This window comes from Microtus oregoni, unplaced genomic scaffold (genome assembly GCF_018167655.1).
Source record: "Microtus oregoni isolate MIOR12 unplaced genomic scaffold, Mior012 000035F_ref0000213, whole genome shotgun sequence".
Taxonomy (NCBI): Eukaryota; Metazoa; Chordata; class Mammalia; order Rodentia; family Cricetidae; genus Microtus; species Microtus oregoni.
This window is the reverse complement of record NW_024543094.1, coordinates 14,558,047-14,575,638: the sequence shown is the minus strand read 5'-3', so window position 1 is coordinate 14,575,638 and position 17,592 is coordinate 14,558,047. Positions and strand designations below refer to the sequence as shown.

The 17,592-nt window shown below is 41.8% G+C and overlaps 1 protein-coding gene across 2 annotated transcripts in view; it reads left to right on the top strand.

The window, feature by feature from the left end:
- Window positions 1-5,503, top strand: part of Sfmbt2 (Scm like with four mbt domains 2) — a 178,680-nt gene extending 173,177 nt beyond the window's left edge. For both annotated transcript variants that reach the window (XM_041630819.1, XM_041630818.1), the window contains exon 21: window positions 692-5,503. In XM_041630819.1, coding sequence (XP_041486753.1) covers window positions 692-832 — 141 coding nt within the window. In that variant the 3' untranslated portion in view covers window positions 833-5,503. The remainder of the gene's footprint in view (window positions 1-691) is intronic.
- Window positions 5,504-17,592: the final 12,089 nt, after the last annotated feature.

Sequence of the window (17,592 nt, the reverse complement as noted above, 5' to 3'; positions counted from 1 at the left end):
GCTCAGGTTAGCATAGAAGGACCTAGCCTCGAAGGAAGAAATTGCTGTCCCAGAACTGGATACTGAGCTTGGGAAGAAATTTCTGGAACCTCTTACCTGTTCCATTGCTTGTCTCCACCAGCAGAGGCTTAGGAACTTCAGAGGAGCTAAAATAGTCTTAGCAAAAGTGATTTTGTTCGGGCCGGAGAGATGGCTCAGCTCAGGGGTAAAGCACTGGCTATGCACACTAATGACCTGAGTTTGTATCCTCAGAACCTGCATAAAAACCAGAGACAATAGTGTACATGTGTTTGTAATCTCAGCACACTCCTGTGAGCAGCTGAGAGACAGGGACAGAATTCCAGACCAGTTAGCCTGGCAGAGATACTCTGTCTCAAACATGGTAGAGGGTGAGGACCAAGACCCAAGGGTTTCCTCTGACTTCCATCTATATCCATCCCTGTACACTACCCCTCTTCCCTCGTGTGTGTGTGTGTGTGTGTGTGCGCACACACACACACATACACACATTTTATTATATAACACATGCATTCAGCGGTCTCCATGTTAATTGTTACCTGTGATAATATGTTCCCAAATTCAAAACATAAGAACCCTTCTTTACACATTTAATTCCTGGACAAAGCTCGACGTGACAAGCAAAGCCACCAAGTATATCCTACTTCTCTAACATGGCCTTATCTTCCGGCAGGACATCGATGGCCAGGCACTCCTCCTGCTGACTCTCCCGACCGTGCAGGAGTGCATGGAGCTGAAGCTGGGACCTGCTATCAAGTTATGCCATCAGATCGAGAGAGTGAAAGTGGCTTTCTATGCGCAGTATGCCAACTAACTCGGCTTCCCCGGGGTGGTGCCTGATTCTGATGATGCTGTGTTTGTGAAGGTTTCCAGGACCGATACCTTGATTTCCTGGGCTTTGTGAAATGGCACATTCGTTGAGGATCTCCAAAAAGCCAGAAGCCCAGGACCTCCTCGAAGCACCAGCCTGTTGGATAGTTCTATGTTTCTGAAGTACACAGAAGGACCACAGCAGCAGTTCCTGGGACTGGAGTGGAAGTTCTGAGACAGAACTTTCCCGACTCTTTACTCGCTTCTTCATCTCTGAGTTTTATTTTTCTCCCATCTAAGCTAGGCAGCTTCCTGTAAGCCAAGATTCCTTACACTGAGGTCCAGGTTCTCGGAAACCAAGATGGACCAGGTGCCTCTAAGCAGAATCCCTGGCTCGCTGGCAGTTTTGCCTGACTCACTCTCAGGCTCTTTCATAGCCCCACGTATGCAAACTACTGTGGTCTGGAGCCACCTGCTTCCCATTTGACCTCATTGACAGCTAGCTCCTTCTCTAACACAACTGTGGACTCTTGTTTCCAGATGCTGGTCTAAAACAATGCGCTAAGCTCCGTCCTCTGTCGGAGGTGCCTTCTCACCAGGATGGCTGCTTCCAGTAGACAACTGCTGTGTAAGCAGAGCCTAGAACATTGGCAATGGCAAGCACTCACCATAGTCCCCTGCAGAACCATAACTTCAGTGTCCCAAGATCACTGTGACCAGTCAGGAGGAGGCCAGTTTGGGGAAATATCAAATTCTGTATTGAAGGAAAACTTTCAGAGGGTAAGCCTAGGAAGAGAGTTGGGGAAAGGTGGTGTAGCCACTTAAAAATATTAAAACTGGTCACTGCAAACAAGCCCTTCTGCACCTCTCTCCCGCTAGTCTGGCTCGCCACACACGAAGCAAGCACGAGGAATCAGTAAGGCCTAGCCTAATATAGCAGAATGAATACGGGGCCTGAACTCAGTTGGTTTCCATCTTGACTTTGCTAAGGACCAACGTCATGTCCTTGGGTAACTCCCCACCACTCTGGACTCAAACTCCCAATGAAGGAAAAGTTAGGACACTTAGTGGTGAGGCACTGAGTATACCCTCTCCTCTTCTCCTCATTCTTGCTAGAGAGGAACCCAGGTGGGCCAAAATGAGAAAAAGAACTGGGCCACAGATTTAACCTTACAGTTCCTACATTTCACTCTCTGAGGTTGCTTATGAAATCTCACCATATCATTTATAGAATAATCAGTGGTTATAAAAATTGGCTGATTTTTTTTCTATCCAGTACTTCAGCTCTGTTTTCTCATGTTGAGTGGTTCAACATGTGTTTGCAGACCCAAAGGGACTGAGGTACATCATGGCATGGAGGGTCACCTCCCCGTCCTTTTAAAAGGAAGGAAACCAAACTTTTACTCTGTTCATGAGTGGATGTTCGTTTGGGAAGCTTAACTTCACACCTATGTGGATTTTACTGTTTTTCTCCGTGGTTTTCCATGTTTTGTCATATTCTGTTGATCTTTTCTTTTTGACTAGAGTCTCAACTGTCCTAGAACACGATGTGACAGGCTGATAGCCACATGTGTTTTGGCAACATTTTAAGGCGTGGCTTTATCCATCAGGCTTTGAGGTCTGTGGTTCCTTATGCTCGCCGTTCTCCACATTGAGCAATGGCTGCTGATGGAACCAGAAATCTTAACTATTTGTGGTTGAGACTCTTCCTTAAAGCTGGTTTTTCATTGTCATGCTACAGACCACTGGTGGATGCATATGCCCAGGGACAAGTGATGGTTTATTGTGTTGTTTGTGGTGCTGTAAGGATGCCCCATGCTGGTGCCTGCATGGTTGGCTCGCAGTTGTTGAATTTCTCTCTCCTAAGCTACGTGCTGAACCTTCCTCAGTCGGCCTGTCTTCTCGGCCATATGCTTTTGGCCATAGATGCTCAGTCTACTGGTTCAAAAGGGTCTCTATTTCAAGATGGTGTGGCATCTCTCCTGTGCTGACTCCTTCTTGGTCCTTCACTGTGGCCTTCTCAAGATGAGCCATTTCGGTTGCATCTGAAACCAGGGTGTGGCTGTGGCATTGCTAGAACACGATGCGCTTTGAGAACAAATGTCACTTTCTCATGGCATTTCCAGTAATGACTTGAGGAGGAGGTTGTTGCTTCTGAACATGGAGATTTTTCTAGAGGTCTGCTGAGCCCACAGAAAGAACCAGAAGAACGTTACAGAAAACCCAGTCAGGATATGACGGTCATCGGTCAGAAACCCTTCTCCCTGTGGAACCAGATGTCCCAGCCTGTCCTCATCCTTCAGCCTCGCTCTTTGTCTTCACCGTTGGCAAGGAAGAGATGACAGGAACCATACCTGAAGGGTGCCCAGCTAGGAGTCACCCTCATCATAGTGACTGTCAGTGATCAGTCGGCCCAGCCCTCCAGTAGACTTAAGAAGTATTTGAGAACTGAAGGGGATGATTTCCTCTTAGAGGTCTCAGGGTCTTCCAGAGCTTTGGTCCAGGATGGTGTGCTCATCATGCGAATGACAATTTTGTTACTGGATTGTAAAGAGGGTTTTGTTTATCTCTAGACTTGCCTCTCCTCTGCTTCTGTCTTAAACATGGGGCTTATTCCCAAGGAGCAGTTTGCTCTAGATCCCCATTACTATGGCAGAAAAAGAAATGGATCTTATACACATATTCCACAGCCTGTACACCAAAAAGATTCTTCTCTAAATACCATCAAATGATACCCTCCCCCCAGTCCTTCCTGGATGCTATCATTTTATTCTCTCTCTGATTATCTTCTGGGACCAGAGTCCTCTCCTTCATGTCCCCACACCATGGGCATAGGACACCATTCACTGCCTCCTGTAGCCAGTCAAGCAGGCATCCTACAGTCTGTGCCATGCAGTTGAGGAATGGAAATGCCACCTCAAGTTACATAATGACAGCCCATCCTTTATTCCCACTCTGAAGTTTAGGGAGTTTATTTTAGCCCTTAGCTTCCTGAGTGCATTTTGTACTGTATTGTAAAAAAAAAAAATCCTGTCCACAAAATAAGCATACCCCGATCAAAGCAGAGTGTACCGGCACCACGTATCTTTGCTACTCAACAATGGTGTCTTTTACCACAGCATCCAACCTGGAGCTCACAGAACTGGTCTGTCACTTTCAAAATTAGATGCCTTTGATCAGAGTCTGACTCACAGTGTCTGAGCTCTATAGCTATTTGAGTCCCTAGACCTTATTTGATCATATTCAAAAAATCATTTTCTGTGTTTGCTTTGATTTGGTCCTCAATAAATTAAAGTGATCCATGCTCTAACACTGCCATATCTGACCTTTTCTGCCATCTTTACACGGTTCCTTTTGATCAGACTTTTGAAGATAGGTCTCTCCTAATCTAGCTCAGAGTTTTGAGTGTTCTCTGAGACAAATACTGGGCTTGTCTTCTATCCTACACCAACACCCCTTCCTAAAAGTTGTTGCTTAGTTTTGGAAGCACTCGGGGGGTTTCATACTTATTTTGTATAACACCCATTTATATTTATTTCTGTATATAGAAATAGAACAGAAAAGTAGTAGGATCTTCGTTGTGGTTCGACATTGCTGCTTTTGGGTTAGGATAGTGAATATAGGTTCCAGTTCCTCTCTCTTCTGTCTCTGGAGAGCTGTGATTGAGTGTGCAATTATTTGGAAGGAGAAAATGTAAAGTAAGATATCTGTAGTGTTTATGGAAAAAGTCTCTGGGGACATCAACTGCTTGTGTCTCTTTGGTGCAATAATTAAATAGCAGGAGAAGCTGAAATGACGACTATCCAATCCTAGTGACTCTCCTACTTGCTCATGATTCCTCTCTGTTCGCAAATTCTCTGAAAATTACTCACTTTAACTGGGTTAACTTTTTAAGTTGCTTAATTCTCATAGCTTTTAAAACTAGGGTGGCTTAGAGGTATCCAAAACATGCAATTACAAAACGAAATTATCGTATCTGTAATCCATTTAATTGACTGAAAAATCGTAATTGCTGTCCTGCCTGGTCTCCTTGGGTTTTTAGCTTTTTTAAAGCCTTTGTGGTTTAAATGATAATAATGACTCAGTTTTCTGAGCTATAGTGTTCCTTGTTCCGTTCTCTTTTGATGACTAGGACTCAGCACCAGTGAGGATGCGGGTCATGTCCCAGAGCCAAGGCAGAGCAGTGCTTTGGTAAGGACAGAGGAACGAACACTGAAGAAGGAAAAGTCTAGAACAAATCTTTTGCTAATAATTACATTTATGATGAAAACTGCTGGGAAGGGTTTTTTTGTTTTTGAATAATAAAAAAAAGGTAAACATTGTACCTGTCCTTCAGAATGCAAGCTAACACGACCTGTGTAAGCAGTCACTAGTGGCGGGAGCCCTTTATCGTTCATGTTCCACTTGAGAAAGTTTGTGCTGAAATTTGATTCATATCTTGGTATGTTTTGGTGCATAAAAGAGAAAAAAATCAGTGTCTTTACTTTTGAAATTTAAAGGACAAAGGGCATGCTCTCTCAGTTTGTTGTAAGATTGTATTCTGTATATATGTTTCCATGTACATAAATGAAAATATATATCAGAGTTATATTTTAATTTTTATTCTAAATGAAAAAACCCTTTTTACTTGAAAACATGGTAAGCCACATTGTTAATAAAGTAAAAATAAATTCTATAGTGGTCTTTGTGTTTATGTCTCAAAGGTTATTAAATATATGTTTGGGGCTTGTCTGAGGGTTATTTTCTTCCGAAGTCTTTGCTTCATTTATAGCATCTACCATTCCATTGGTTAGAACCATAGATGGCCAATTCACCTCATTGTTACGGTTTCTTACTCAAGCAACGTCTATCTAGTCTAGTTTCATTCTTAATTGCTTTGATAAAACACTAACCAAAAGCAACTTAAAGAAATGACTTGTTTGGCTTGCACTCCCAGGTCACACACAGACACATGAAAGTTGTGCTGTTTATTTTCATAGCGTTCCTGGCCTTCCCAATTTCAACCGTCTTTCATGACACTTTGGGAGAAAGATGGCTTTATTTCTAAAGGAGCCCCAATTAAATAACCATATTGATACATCTTATGACTTGTTGTCACAAGTCTCGAGTATCCAAGTAAGAAGAGAACAACAGCCTGTGACAGTGGTACCACACACCTGATTTCTGCATGGAAGAGAATCCCCTTCCTTGTCTGTCATGACTGACACCACCCAGGGAGGTTGAGAAGGTAAAAGAAGGTTAGAGCCTTGGGTAACGGAGCTGGAGAAAGGAACCATTTCTCCTTTTATCCAGTAGTGAGCTCACTTTAGATTTGCTTTCGGTCCTGCTGACATTCAAAATCTGCATATAGAAAATTTTATTCTAATTATGGATGCTTTTTAAAAAAAAATTTATTGATGACACAGGTTTATACTTTGCGGTTCAAACTGCCTTCATACTCGAAATCCTCCTGCCTCAGCTTTTCTACATAAGTGTGTGCTACCATGCCTGGCTCACATGAGGGAGTTTTTATTTTCCTTGTTTATGACTTATTTAAATACAAATCTTTAACAAAAAAGGCAGAGGCCACACAATAGGAAATATCATTTGTTTTTCCCCAGTATACCAGCAGCTGACGATTGTGCAGCTGGATACTCACGGCCATCATATTTCTACTTACACTTGGAAACAGAAGTTGAAACACTGACTATATGAAAAGTAAAATCTGAACACTTTCAAATCTCTAAATTGAATAAATCAGAGCAAAAAAAATTCCATGTTGTCATGAGAACCCTATTTTTACTTTTATCTTCTACTTAGCCAGACTGTGTAGAACTTTCAGTTCACTAGACGTTATTTCTCCATTGTTCTCAGGTTTGTGGTACAACTGTTTTAAGTCTAAGAAAGCACAATGCTTACTAGAGATTCAAAGAATGGTATTTTTTTAATGCTAATTGTGTGACCATGACCTTGGGTGACTCCATATGGTAACCAGAAAGGTGAAAATACTACCTAAGCTACAAACAGTTGTCAGAATCATTTCTTGAAGACATGTTTATGACATTGGCTCAGGCATGGGTCACGGCACATCTCTGTGAATGTAGTTCAGTTATATCAAAGTTTTGGTTAGTGTTGTTTGTAGATGATATGTCCAAATGATAAATCATGGTAATAAATAAAAGGAAGGTTTGCTTTGTCACTCTAATGATAGCTCAACACAAAATGACCACTGCTGTGCTTTCTCACTTAACCTCAAGATTTGTTCTGTGTTTAAACTGGCTTCTTTGCTGTGAAGTTTTGGAATAGTAAATATAATATAGTGATACATATGTTATATAAGCATATACAGAAACATAAAATGTATATATACAATTAAGTTTCTCTGTATTATATATAGGTGAATATGTATATATGTATTACATATCATGGATGTATGTGCATATGTATGTGGTGTGTGGGCGTGTGTATGAGGTATGATGGTATGCTGAGAGAACTCAAGACAAAAACATAATACAGCTATTGCATATTTCACTGGTTTCAAATATTCTATCACTTTCTGGTGTGGTAGAATTGTCTGTATTTTGTCAAACATGTTTTAAATAAACGCTGATTGGCCAGGCAGGAAATATGATAGGCGGGGAAACCAGACAAGAAGTAGAAATGATGCAATGAGAACAGGAGAATTCTGGGAAGGAGGAAGTTGACTCTCCCACTCCTGCCCAGACCACCGAAGCAGCAGGATGTGATCTGCCCCTCTGAAAAAAAGGTACTGAGCCACATGGCTAACATAAATCAGAAAAATGGGTTAATCAAGATGTGAGAGTTAGCCAGTGAGAGGCTAGAGCTAATGGGCCAATCAGCTTTATAACTTATAGAGATCTATGTGTGATTTTCTTTGGGGCTAAAAAGCTGGGGGTACCTGGTGGGAGGACAAAAGCCCCAACAAACAAGCAGGCCCCCATTCATGTTACACTTTCCAGTTATATAACACAAAACTTCAGTTTTCTATGAAATGTAAAGAGTTGTACACCTTTACATGGATAATAGGATTAGACACGAGATAAATTGCTATGTTGTTCTTAGCCCAAAGTAGGTACCTTGGATTCTCACCTCTATGGATCAATTTCTGGGTCTTTGACCATTTACCCATTGCAATATCCTGGCCCCTTTGGGCGTGGCTGCATTCATACTCTTCTTGTAAGTACTACCAACTAGATAGGAAGACATAAATGAAATAGTAGTGCCACAATATCTTGGCAGTATTGATGCTGAAGTCAGAAGCCAGGAATAGTTGACATAGTAGAGATGCCATGGAGTTAGGACTGAGGCAACCCCAGCCTCCTTTTAACAATACAGTTCAGAGAGACGTTGATTATCTTGACATCTGGATTTGCCACAATGTGATGGCATCCTGCCGGCTGGAACTGGTTTATAAGCATATCGGTAAACTGTATCAAGTCGGAGACAGCAGGTGGCCCCCATCAATATTTAGAGACATGTTACACAGCTAAAGATTTTAGACGTCCAGTGGATTGTTCCAAAAGCTCCCCTCCAAAGACAAGTTGTGGTTTCTATATTGTGCTCATATCTAAGGCACAACACATGGCTGGCCAAGGATAGCCTTGAACTTCTGACCCTCCTAAATCCACCCATGGAGAGCCAGGATTATAAGCATGTGCCGTCATACCCAAATGATGAGTTTTAATTACTATCCTGAAAGTTGATTCCTACTATTCAGTGTCTTCTCTTACATGGTGATTGGTGAGTATCTTGAAACCTTGTACTTCTCAGCAGATGTGAGTTGATTATCAGAGTTCCGCTATATCCCAAGTACAGAGATTGGTTATAGTGTGAGTTATTCGTGAATTTCTTCATGTTTACTCAACACCAGCTTGTGTTTTTTAGGTAGATACAGATACTGCTATTACTTCATCTCCCAACACTCCCAAGTCTCCTAGCCTTGCACAAGATCATTGTCAGTTCCACAGTAACAGCGACCATGCTGGCATTTGGAACCCTCATGACCGACAGATCAATGCTTCAGTTCCATACAATGAAAGGGGGTGTTTCAGGTGACAGAACTTAAAGATGTTTAAGGAGTAACATCATAGCTTTCATTAATGACATAAAGGTTGTATGAACAAATCCCTCCTCAAGGGCAGTCATCCCCAGTATGACTGCTATGTCCAGTTTGTCCAGAAACAATGCACACAAACTCCGACCTTCTGTTAGACTTGCGCCCAAACCTACAATGCGCCATTTTCATTCAGTTCCCAACCTTCTGTGACTAACTTTGCAGCTTGAAATTGCTTCCTCCCCTCAGCTTAGAAACTTTTCTTTAGGGTCTCTTTTCCAGGAAATTCAAACAAAATGTAGGCATTTAAAAGCAGCTATTATCATAGTCTTGCAATATGAAAACAATAAAATAATACTCCGGCCATAACGCAGCCAACCTGGGAACTCACCAACTTTCTATAATTGGGACACTCAAAATACAAGTCCTTTTGAAATTAAGACTAGGGTTAAAGGTGAGAAATTTTAAAGTGCTCTTTCTGATTATTAAAGTAGTATGTTTATATTATAGAACATTTGGAAGGCAAAGGTGTTATTAAATTGCTCATTATCTCATTATGTTCAATTATAATTTCATCATGTTTGCATTTATATTTAGAACATAATATTGAAATCAAGCCATGTATACCATTCAAAAGACTTTCACCGGTATTCTACAATCATCCTCCATGAGGTGGCATTAATATTCTTAAATATTAGCACTTTTGTTTTTAATGTACCTTATTTTTGTCAACTAGTTTCACTCTCATGGGCATGTCCTGTGCATCCTAATGCCTCCATCCTCCCACTGTGTCCTCTCCATCCCATCCCTGCCAAACTCCCTCCTCCCTAACACCCCCTTTCCTAGATTTGTGAGTTTTAGTTTCGGTTTGAAGTTTATTTTGTGACCTATTTACTTTAGCTAGGGTCATTTGGGTGACACTGGATAGTACTTCTATTTTAAATGCTTAGGGAAGTCTATGAATAATCCAGCATGGTATGTCAAACGTCTAGGTGTTGTACCTGGCTTCTAAAGACATTGACATTTTGCTGTGTTCGCTTCACATTTATTTTTATCTCATAGTCAAACTCCCTATATCTCCTCATTCTATCCCTCTTCCTTGTATTTCACTATTCTGACTTGGGTGTTAGAAAGTCTTAAACATGTTTTTTTACATCACTGTATTTCAGTGTAAACCTTATAATGGATGCTACTTCTGTGGGTCTTCAAAGTACTAGCTGGTGTCACTTCATCTGGTTACTTTTGCACTATGCTGAGATTTCCTCCTTTTGTTCAAAATTGCATATATGTCATTTATATATGATTTTAGTACATTGATTTGGTTCCACTATTGCATAAATTAGACAGAACATGTACCATGACTTGTGCATCTATCCCATTGATACACCTTTCTCAGTTTTGTGCAGGTTCATAGATGTTGCCATGAAAATTGTCTATGAGTAGTTTTCTGTACACAAGTAGCATTGTCTCTGGCAGGACAGAATTACTGGTCCTCAGTGGTGTAGGCGCTGGTAAGTTGTCTTTGCTGAAGTAGTCTTCCCACACCCTGCTCATGTAGGCAACTCTGATTAAATTCAGTAGGTCACACAGACTTTTGAAGACATGAAAATGGGAGAGGGACTTGTTGGGAAAGAAGGGGTTTGGCGGGAGGGGTAAGGGTCTGAGAGCATAATGGAGAGAATATGATAAAAGTACATTTAACCATATGTATATGATATTATAAAAGAGTTGATGGGGAAGCTCAGCCAATCACATCTGGCTAGGGTGTGGCTGTCTGGGGCCAGGGAGAAAAACCTGGAGATCCAGGTGCGTGCTCTCTGCGCGTGCTCTCTGCACAGGCAGTGATCGCCTGGCCCGTTTGGACTTCTGACCTTCTCCGGTAGCATGAGTTTCCCGGTTTTCAATTATTAAATTATATCTGTTGTCTTGAGCTGGTCTGTTTATTTAAGCATACCGGTCAAATACGCCTTCAAAGAGTAAACACATTTAAAAAACTATCACATGCAGGCAAAGCTAGAGCAGGACAGCTCATAAACCAGTGGCAAGAGCTCAAAGTAAACCCAGAGGGTAGTGTCTGGTAATGGGGAGTGCTCACTGCACAGCCCTGCAGTCTTGCTCGACAGAGTCTTCTGGCCTTGCCACCGTAATGTTGATGAGGTTTCCTTCTTGAACAGTACCCATGGCTTCGGTATCCACATCCTCAGTGTCACCCCCTCATTACATAGATGTGGCCAAAGGACCAACTCCGCCTTTCCTAAAAGGTCTAAGTGCTGCATCGATCGCCTCTGCTCTACCCCTTTGTGTTTGTCATTTGGTGAATTACTGGAAGATGGTGGTTCTGTCTGAAAGCCAGATCTTTACATTTGGAGAAACCTTACCTTAACCTCAGGGTAAAGCTCTGATATGGGCTCCTCTCCCCAGCTCTTCTCGAGCACTTGCTGCCACAGAGCCAGGCCTCGACTTATGACTCTGTAGCCCAGCACACTGTGATTGTGGCAGACTTCGAAAATGCAACCATTTTGCAAAGTACTTGCATCAAGGCTGTTCTGCGGTTTCCAGTCAAAGAAAGTGCTTCTGTCTGAGCTACATGGGTGCTGCCCAGCCCCACTCCTGACACCGCCATTTTGTCCTTCATACAATTTCTGGTTGGCACAAACCTTTCTTTCTTTTTCTTTTCTTTTTTAATTCAAATATGTCCTAGTGATTTCATCTATTGGTCTTGTATGCTTAGATAGCAGAGATGTGTCCAAGCTTAAACATGTAAAGCTATCTTCATTAAAAGTCTCTTCATGTTACCAAGAAGCAGGTGGCAGTGGGGCTTGTTCTGGGAATGACACTAACTCTCATGATATTTCAGCTATTTAGAAATGAGTTGTTTAAGCCCAGATGAACATTTATATTGGCATGGGGTCCACTTAAGTTACAGTTCCCCAAACATTCAGCTAGCTGACATTTCTAAATGTCTCTTCCATGTAGTGAAATCTCCATAAAAAATGCTTTGAAGATAAAAGTTTTGCATGCTGTCCTCTTCGCATTCTCGAAAATCCCAGGGCCTGAGAGAGGCACCGTGAGTGGAGCGAATGTGGGAACAAACCTTGTTTTGCTCTGTGTAACTCACAAACAAGCTCATAGGTATCCCAACTTGAATGAATTGAGCCAGTCTTTTTAAAGCAGTGATGGCATGAATCCAGGTGTGTGTACCACCAGACAGCTGGACTTATTTGAAACCCGAAACCTTAGTGTGTAAATGGCCCAAGTTCATTTAGCTTCACCCGCTTCAGCCCCAATAGCCCTATGCAGTTCATTCCCATGAGCTGAAATGAAAATGTTTCATGAACATTTAATGAGCATCGTGATACCAACTGTGTCATAATAAACCCAAGATGTATTTATTCATAGGATAAGGTAGTTTGTATCTGCCAAGTGGAGTATGTTTTTGTGCCGGATGAATGGGGTTCGCTAGGCTAACCACATTAGGAGAAAGAGTATTTTTGTTTCTACTAAAAATTGCAGAACTGTGAAGAAGGGAACTGGTAGACAGAATGGAAAATACCTGTCAAGAGCCCTTTGCCATGAAAACAAAACCAAGAGTGGGGCGAGACTCACATGGGCACATGGCGTACATGTGCGTACAGTTATTGACACAATAAAATACTATTTATGGGGATACTGACTTAGACAATAAACATGACTGCATGTGCTGGTGCCATAAATCAGAAACCCCTTGAAACAATGAGACTCTGCCAGGCTCAGTCTCCTGGAGGTGGCCCTGCGCATTAGTGACTTCTCTTGTTACTCTATTCAAATATCTGATAAGAAGCATATTGGGGAGGAGGAGTTTACATTGGTTTTGGTGCTGGTCCCTGTGCAGCAACATCTTCAGTTCCAATGAAGCACAGAAGCATTTACTTTCAGAGATTCCTTATTGAAAATATCGCACAAACAACCCTGATGGCGGTCTTGGAGGGATTTCCCTATGGAATCCATAGCCAGGCCTCCATTGCCTGCCTTTCTTTCAGTGGTCTCTTCCAAGATCCCACAGAATAGCCCCTCTTAAGCTTGGAGTACTCCACAGCCTTCCCTGCCCAACGTTCTGAACACTTTCACAACCGTCCCCTAAACCTGCGTAGAGCGGTCCATCAGAGTCCACAAGCCACTGTCTCAGACCAGTTCTGCTCTGGTTTGCTTTCTATGGCTGTGATACACATCGTGACCAAAGAGACTTGGGGAGGAGAGGGTTTGTTTGGCTTACACTTTCTGATCACAGCCCATCGTTGAAGGATCAAATTTCCTTTATTAAAGTTAGCTACATTAGTGAGATATCACTGTGGATAAAAAGATGGTAGAGTATTATATAGTTGTATTACAAATACCATCCTTTTATATAAGAAACAAATGTATATATGTATATATATATATATATATATATATATATATATATATATGTTGCATTTTGGCATTTGTACTCAAAAGTCTACAAACATAAAAAATTGTCACATTTATTCTTGAATTAAAACATTATGATCATCATTTATAGTTGGTATATATATAATGTATTTGTATTTTAAAATTTTGTTAATAATAAATAATAATACTTGCTGTGTGTGTATACCCGTGTAAATACTCACATATGCAAATAGAGGCAAGAGGCCAATTCCAGATGTTGTTTCTCAAGAACTACCCACCTTGAATTTTTAGATAGGATCTCACTGGCCTGGAACTGAGCCAGTAGGCTGGGTTGGTGGCCAGGGAGCCTCAGAACCCGTCTCCTCCTCAGCATGGAATTACAAGCGTTCACCATTACACCTTGTTTTTATGTGGGCTCTGAGAATCAAATTCACATTCTCTTGTTTGCTTTTCAAGCATTTGCCAATCAAACTATCTTCAGCCCCATTTGTATTTTGGAAGCTACAAAAGGAACCAGCCAGTCCTTAACCTCCATCTCTACTCACCTTCTTTCCCATTCTTCTGCTATGGCAGGTAGGAGGCTATTCAGGTACTAGGAGCTAACCATCTATCTTGGAATCATTCATCTCATTAAGTCTGACGCATCCACTGTGTGGTCTTTCTTTCCATCTACCTATTTACAATAACTCTCATACAGTACAAAAAGCCCTATGAGAACCAGTCGTCCATTTGATGAACTAGGTGCCATCAAACCTTTCTTTGAACTCATAGTCTTACATCACCGAATGCAAAGCTGCATTCCGTTATGAGTTCTCACTCCTGTTTTATAGCCATAATGAGGCCCAACAATCTGGGTGGCTTTCTCTCCAAGGTCACACAGCTTGGTTTCATCCCCAGCAACTGTGTGTTTAATAAACAGTTAACTGAATAACATTGAGAGCAGCATTGTTTAAAGCTTGGGAAGTGTGGAGGAACATGAGGCAAACATTGCAGAGCAAACGGTCAGACTGTTGGAATAAGCAGCGGCCATGAGAGTGGAGGAGAGGAGAGGCTAACAGTGGACGGAAGCCAGGACAGCTCCCGAAAGGCTTCTGTTCCAGGTCCGCTTTGTATTCTCAGTTTGTACTCTAAAACCACAAGGGCAAGCAAGCAAGATTTTACAGAAGCTTTCTGGGCAGTGAGCAGGTTGTTAAGGGCAACGGTCCATTGTTTCAGTTATTCATCCAGGTCATTCTGTTTCAGGTATTGACGAATAGGCAGTGCAAGCAGTGCTTTACCTAAATTACTAAACAAATCAATATCTAAAAGCTCATCTTTTCTACCTTATTTTACTTCAAGATCAACTGTTTTGTCTTAGAAATCTTAGGATTCTGTTCATCTGGATGAGATGTCTTCTTAACTCTTGCCCTAATAACGGTTAATATTGATCAGATCTGGAATCAGCTAAGAAGACACCCTCTGGGCGCATCATGGGGGCATTTCCAGGAAGGGTTAACTGCGAGAAGATGCTCTACCAGAGGATAAATGCCTGCTAAAAAAAAGGTGCCTAAATTTCACCAAATATTTTCCTGTGCTCGGCATCAAGGCTTCATTCCAAGGATCTGCCTTGTCTAAACTTCAGCTCTCTTCCAGAGACTTCATTTCCTCCCTTTCCTCTGGTTTCCTTCTTCTTCCTAGAACTCAAAAGTTACACAACTACAAATTATACTTGTTTATATGATTTACTTCTGCTCCCCCTCAGAGAGTAGAATTTCTTCATGTATAGTTAGTCCTCTTTCTTTTCTTCCTTCCATCCTTTATCCTTCCTTCCTTCCTCTCTCCCTCCCTCCTTCCCACTCCCCTCTCCTTTCATTTCTTTCTTTCCCCCATTCTCTGTCCATAAGACTTAGCATCCAGTACAAGGCCAGTACTCAGACAGTATCTGTCAAATGTCTGAACTGAGCTCTTTTTACACATTAACATCTTGTTTTTTTTTTATTTTTATTTTTCGAGACAGGGTTTCTCCGTAGCTTTTGGTTCCTGTCCTGGAACTAGCTCTTGTAGACCATACACATTAACTTGAATCTTTAAAACTGTCATTAGAGACAGGCACTGGTCCCCCACTCATGAGTGAGGTGAAAGGAGATTGAGCAATCTCACTGGACTATGATCAGAAAGATAAAGTGGAAGAGAAGCAGGATTAGAAACTCAAGTCCAGATATTTTTAGTATAGAAGTATTTTTGCTTTATTTTCTGACTCGTTAAACTATACTGGAAGACATACACTAAAGCTAGCACAACCTATTTCTAGTCTAAAAATATGTCACTCGTGTCTACTAGGGCTCTCAAAAATAACCATCACATAAGAAAATAGATTATTCATCTTCTAGCAACGGATTACTTTTCAGCAGGGGTTGATGCAAAGACAGGTGAATGCCATGCAAACCTGCTCTCACAGAACTGCTGTCACAGGCCAGATTCTTGGTCTGACTTCTGGTGACATCCGCCTGCCATGACCACCATCCCATAAAACATATTACGTGCCTGTAACTGCAACCAGAATACTTACACACTGATGTTGTACCATGGCAACCTAAAGCCAAAAGCAAGATGCTATTTTTAAAAAGCAGGGACAAGGCCACAGGTTTTATTCCCCACCACTCAAAAATGAAGACAAACAAAAAGCAATAGCAAACAAGCTTTTTTATATTTATTTATTTGTTATGTATACAATATTCTGTCTGTGTGTATGTCTGCAGGTCAGAAGAGGGCACCAGACCTCATTACAGATGGTTGTGAGCCACCATGTGGTTGCCGGGAATTGAACTCAGGACCTTTGGAAGAGCAGGCAGTGCTCTTAACCACTGAGCCATCTCTCCAGCCTGCGAACAAGCTTTTAAGCTGAAAGACAGACCAGAAGGAAGAGGGCAACAGTCAGCTCAGTCCATAGAAACAGGACAGCTGATTTAGATGAGAATACTCTTGGCCCACCAACCACACAAAAACATGAAGCCAAAACAGGCTTTAAAATTTCAAGGAATATTTACCTTCTAGAACATTTTTCCTTAAAAAAAAGTGTTTATTCACTGTCCTGTGTCTTGGTGCCTTGCTTGTATGTATGTTTGTACATCAAATACGTTCCTGGTGCCCAGAGGCCAGAAAAGGGCAGATCTATCTCCTGCGACTGGAGGTACAGCAGGTGATGAGCTAGCTACCTAGTAGGTGCTGGGAATTGAATTCGGGCCCTCTGGAGAAGCAGCCAGTGCTCTTAACTGCTGAGCCATCTCTCCAGCTCAGTTTTTGTTTTAACAGTAGTCCTCAACACCTCTACCAAGAAATATTGGTATTTGTAAATGTGGGCCATCTGTGTTCCGGTCAGTGTTTAAGGAACAAGGAAGGCCCCGACTGGAAATGCTCTACAGTACTTAACGTTCTGGAGGTCGGCACCTTTATGTGAGCAGGAAACAGTGAAAACTTCCTATCTAGAGGGAGAGCTCTTCAGAAACAGGAGCTTTGGGGGGCTATGTTAGCTCAGAGCAAGATCTAGCTTAAAGCCTAATGACCCTTCTCAGACTTAAGGATGTTGGCGTTTGCTATCTCACTCCAATTTAAAACAAGTATTACCTCATTGAATCCTCCAGCAGTCTTTCGCGGCGTTCTCTTTTATTTCCACTTTCAAATGAGTAATCCGTGCAACAGAGGTTAAATAAACAGCTGTAATATCATTTAATAGCTGGCAGACCAGAGGATTGTATCTGGCTCCAAAGTTCCTTGTAGCTGCCTCTCTGATGCATTGCCATTATTCCAAAAAGCCCATGCTGTTAACCCAGAGATCATTCTGAAATTTCTAAATTTCTATTATAATCATTATGATCAACTACACGTGCTAGTTCCTTGGTACAGTTTTAATCACATGCAGATTACTCAATAACAACTCCAATGGGTCAGAAAAGTAAAATATAAAGCAGGCCTATCAATTCTTGAATCTGTGTTGTCCGGGTTGGACTAAAGGAGAGAGGCTGAAAATGAACCCTTTCATGAATCAATAAGCCAGCAGCTGAGATTATCTCAGAAAAGAATATTTATAGCCCAGGTCCAAAGAGGCACTCAGTGAATACTTGCTGACTGGGTGGAATCAGACAGATTTTCGTGAGTGACACGGCATGGGAGCTAATTGCAACCCCTGTTTGAGGAGCCGTTTGATGAGGCAAAGCAGAATTCATGGTCTGATACGAAAGCTGTAGTGTGTGAGGAGAACCTCACTGCTGTTGGTGCTGGGGGCGGGGCGGCCGCGGAGAACACTGTCAAGTGCAAACAATGTCCAA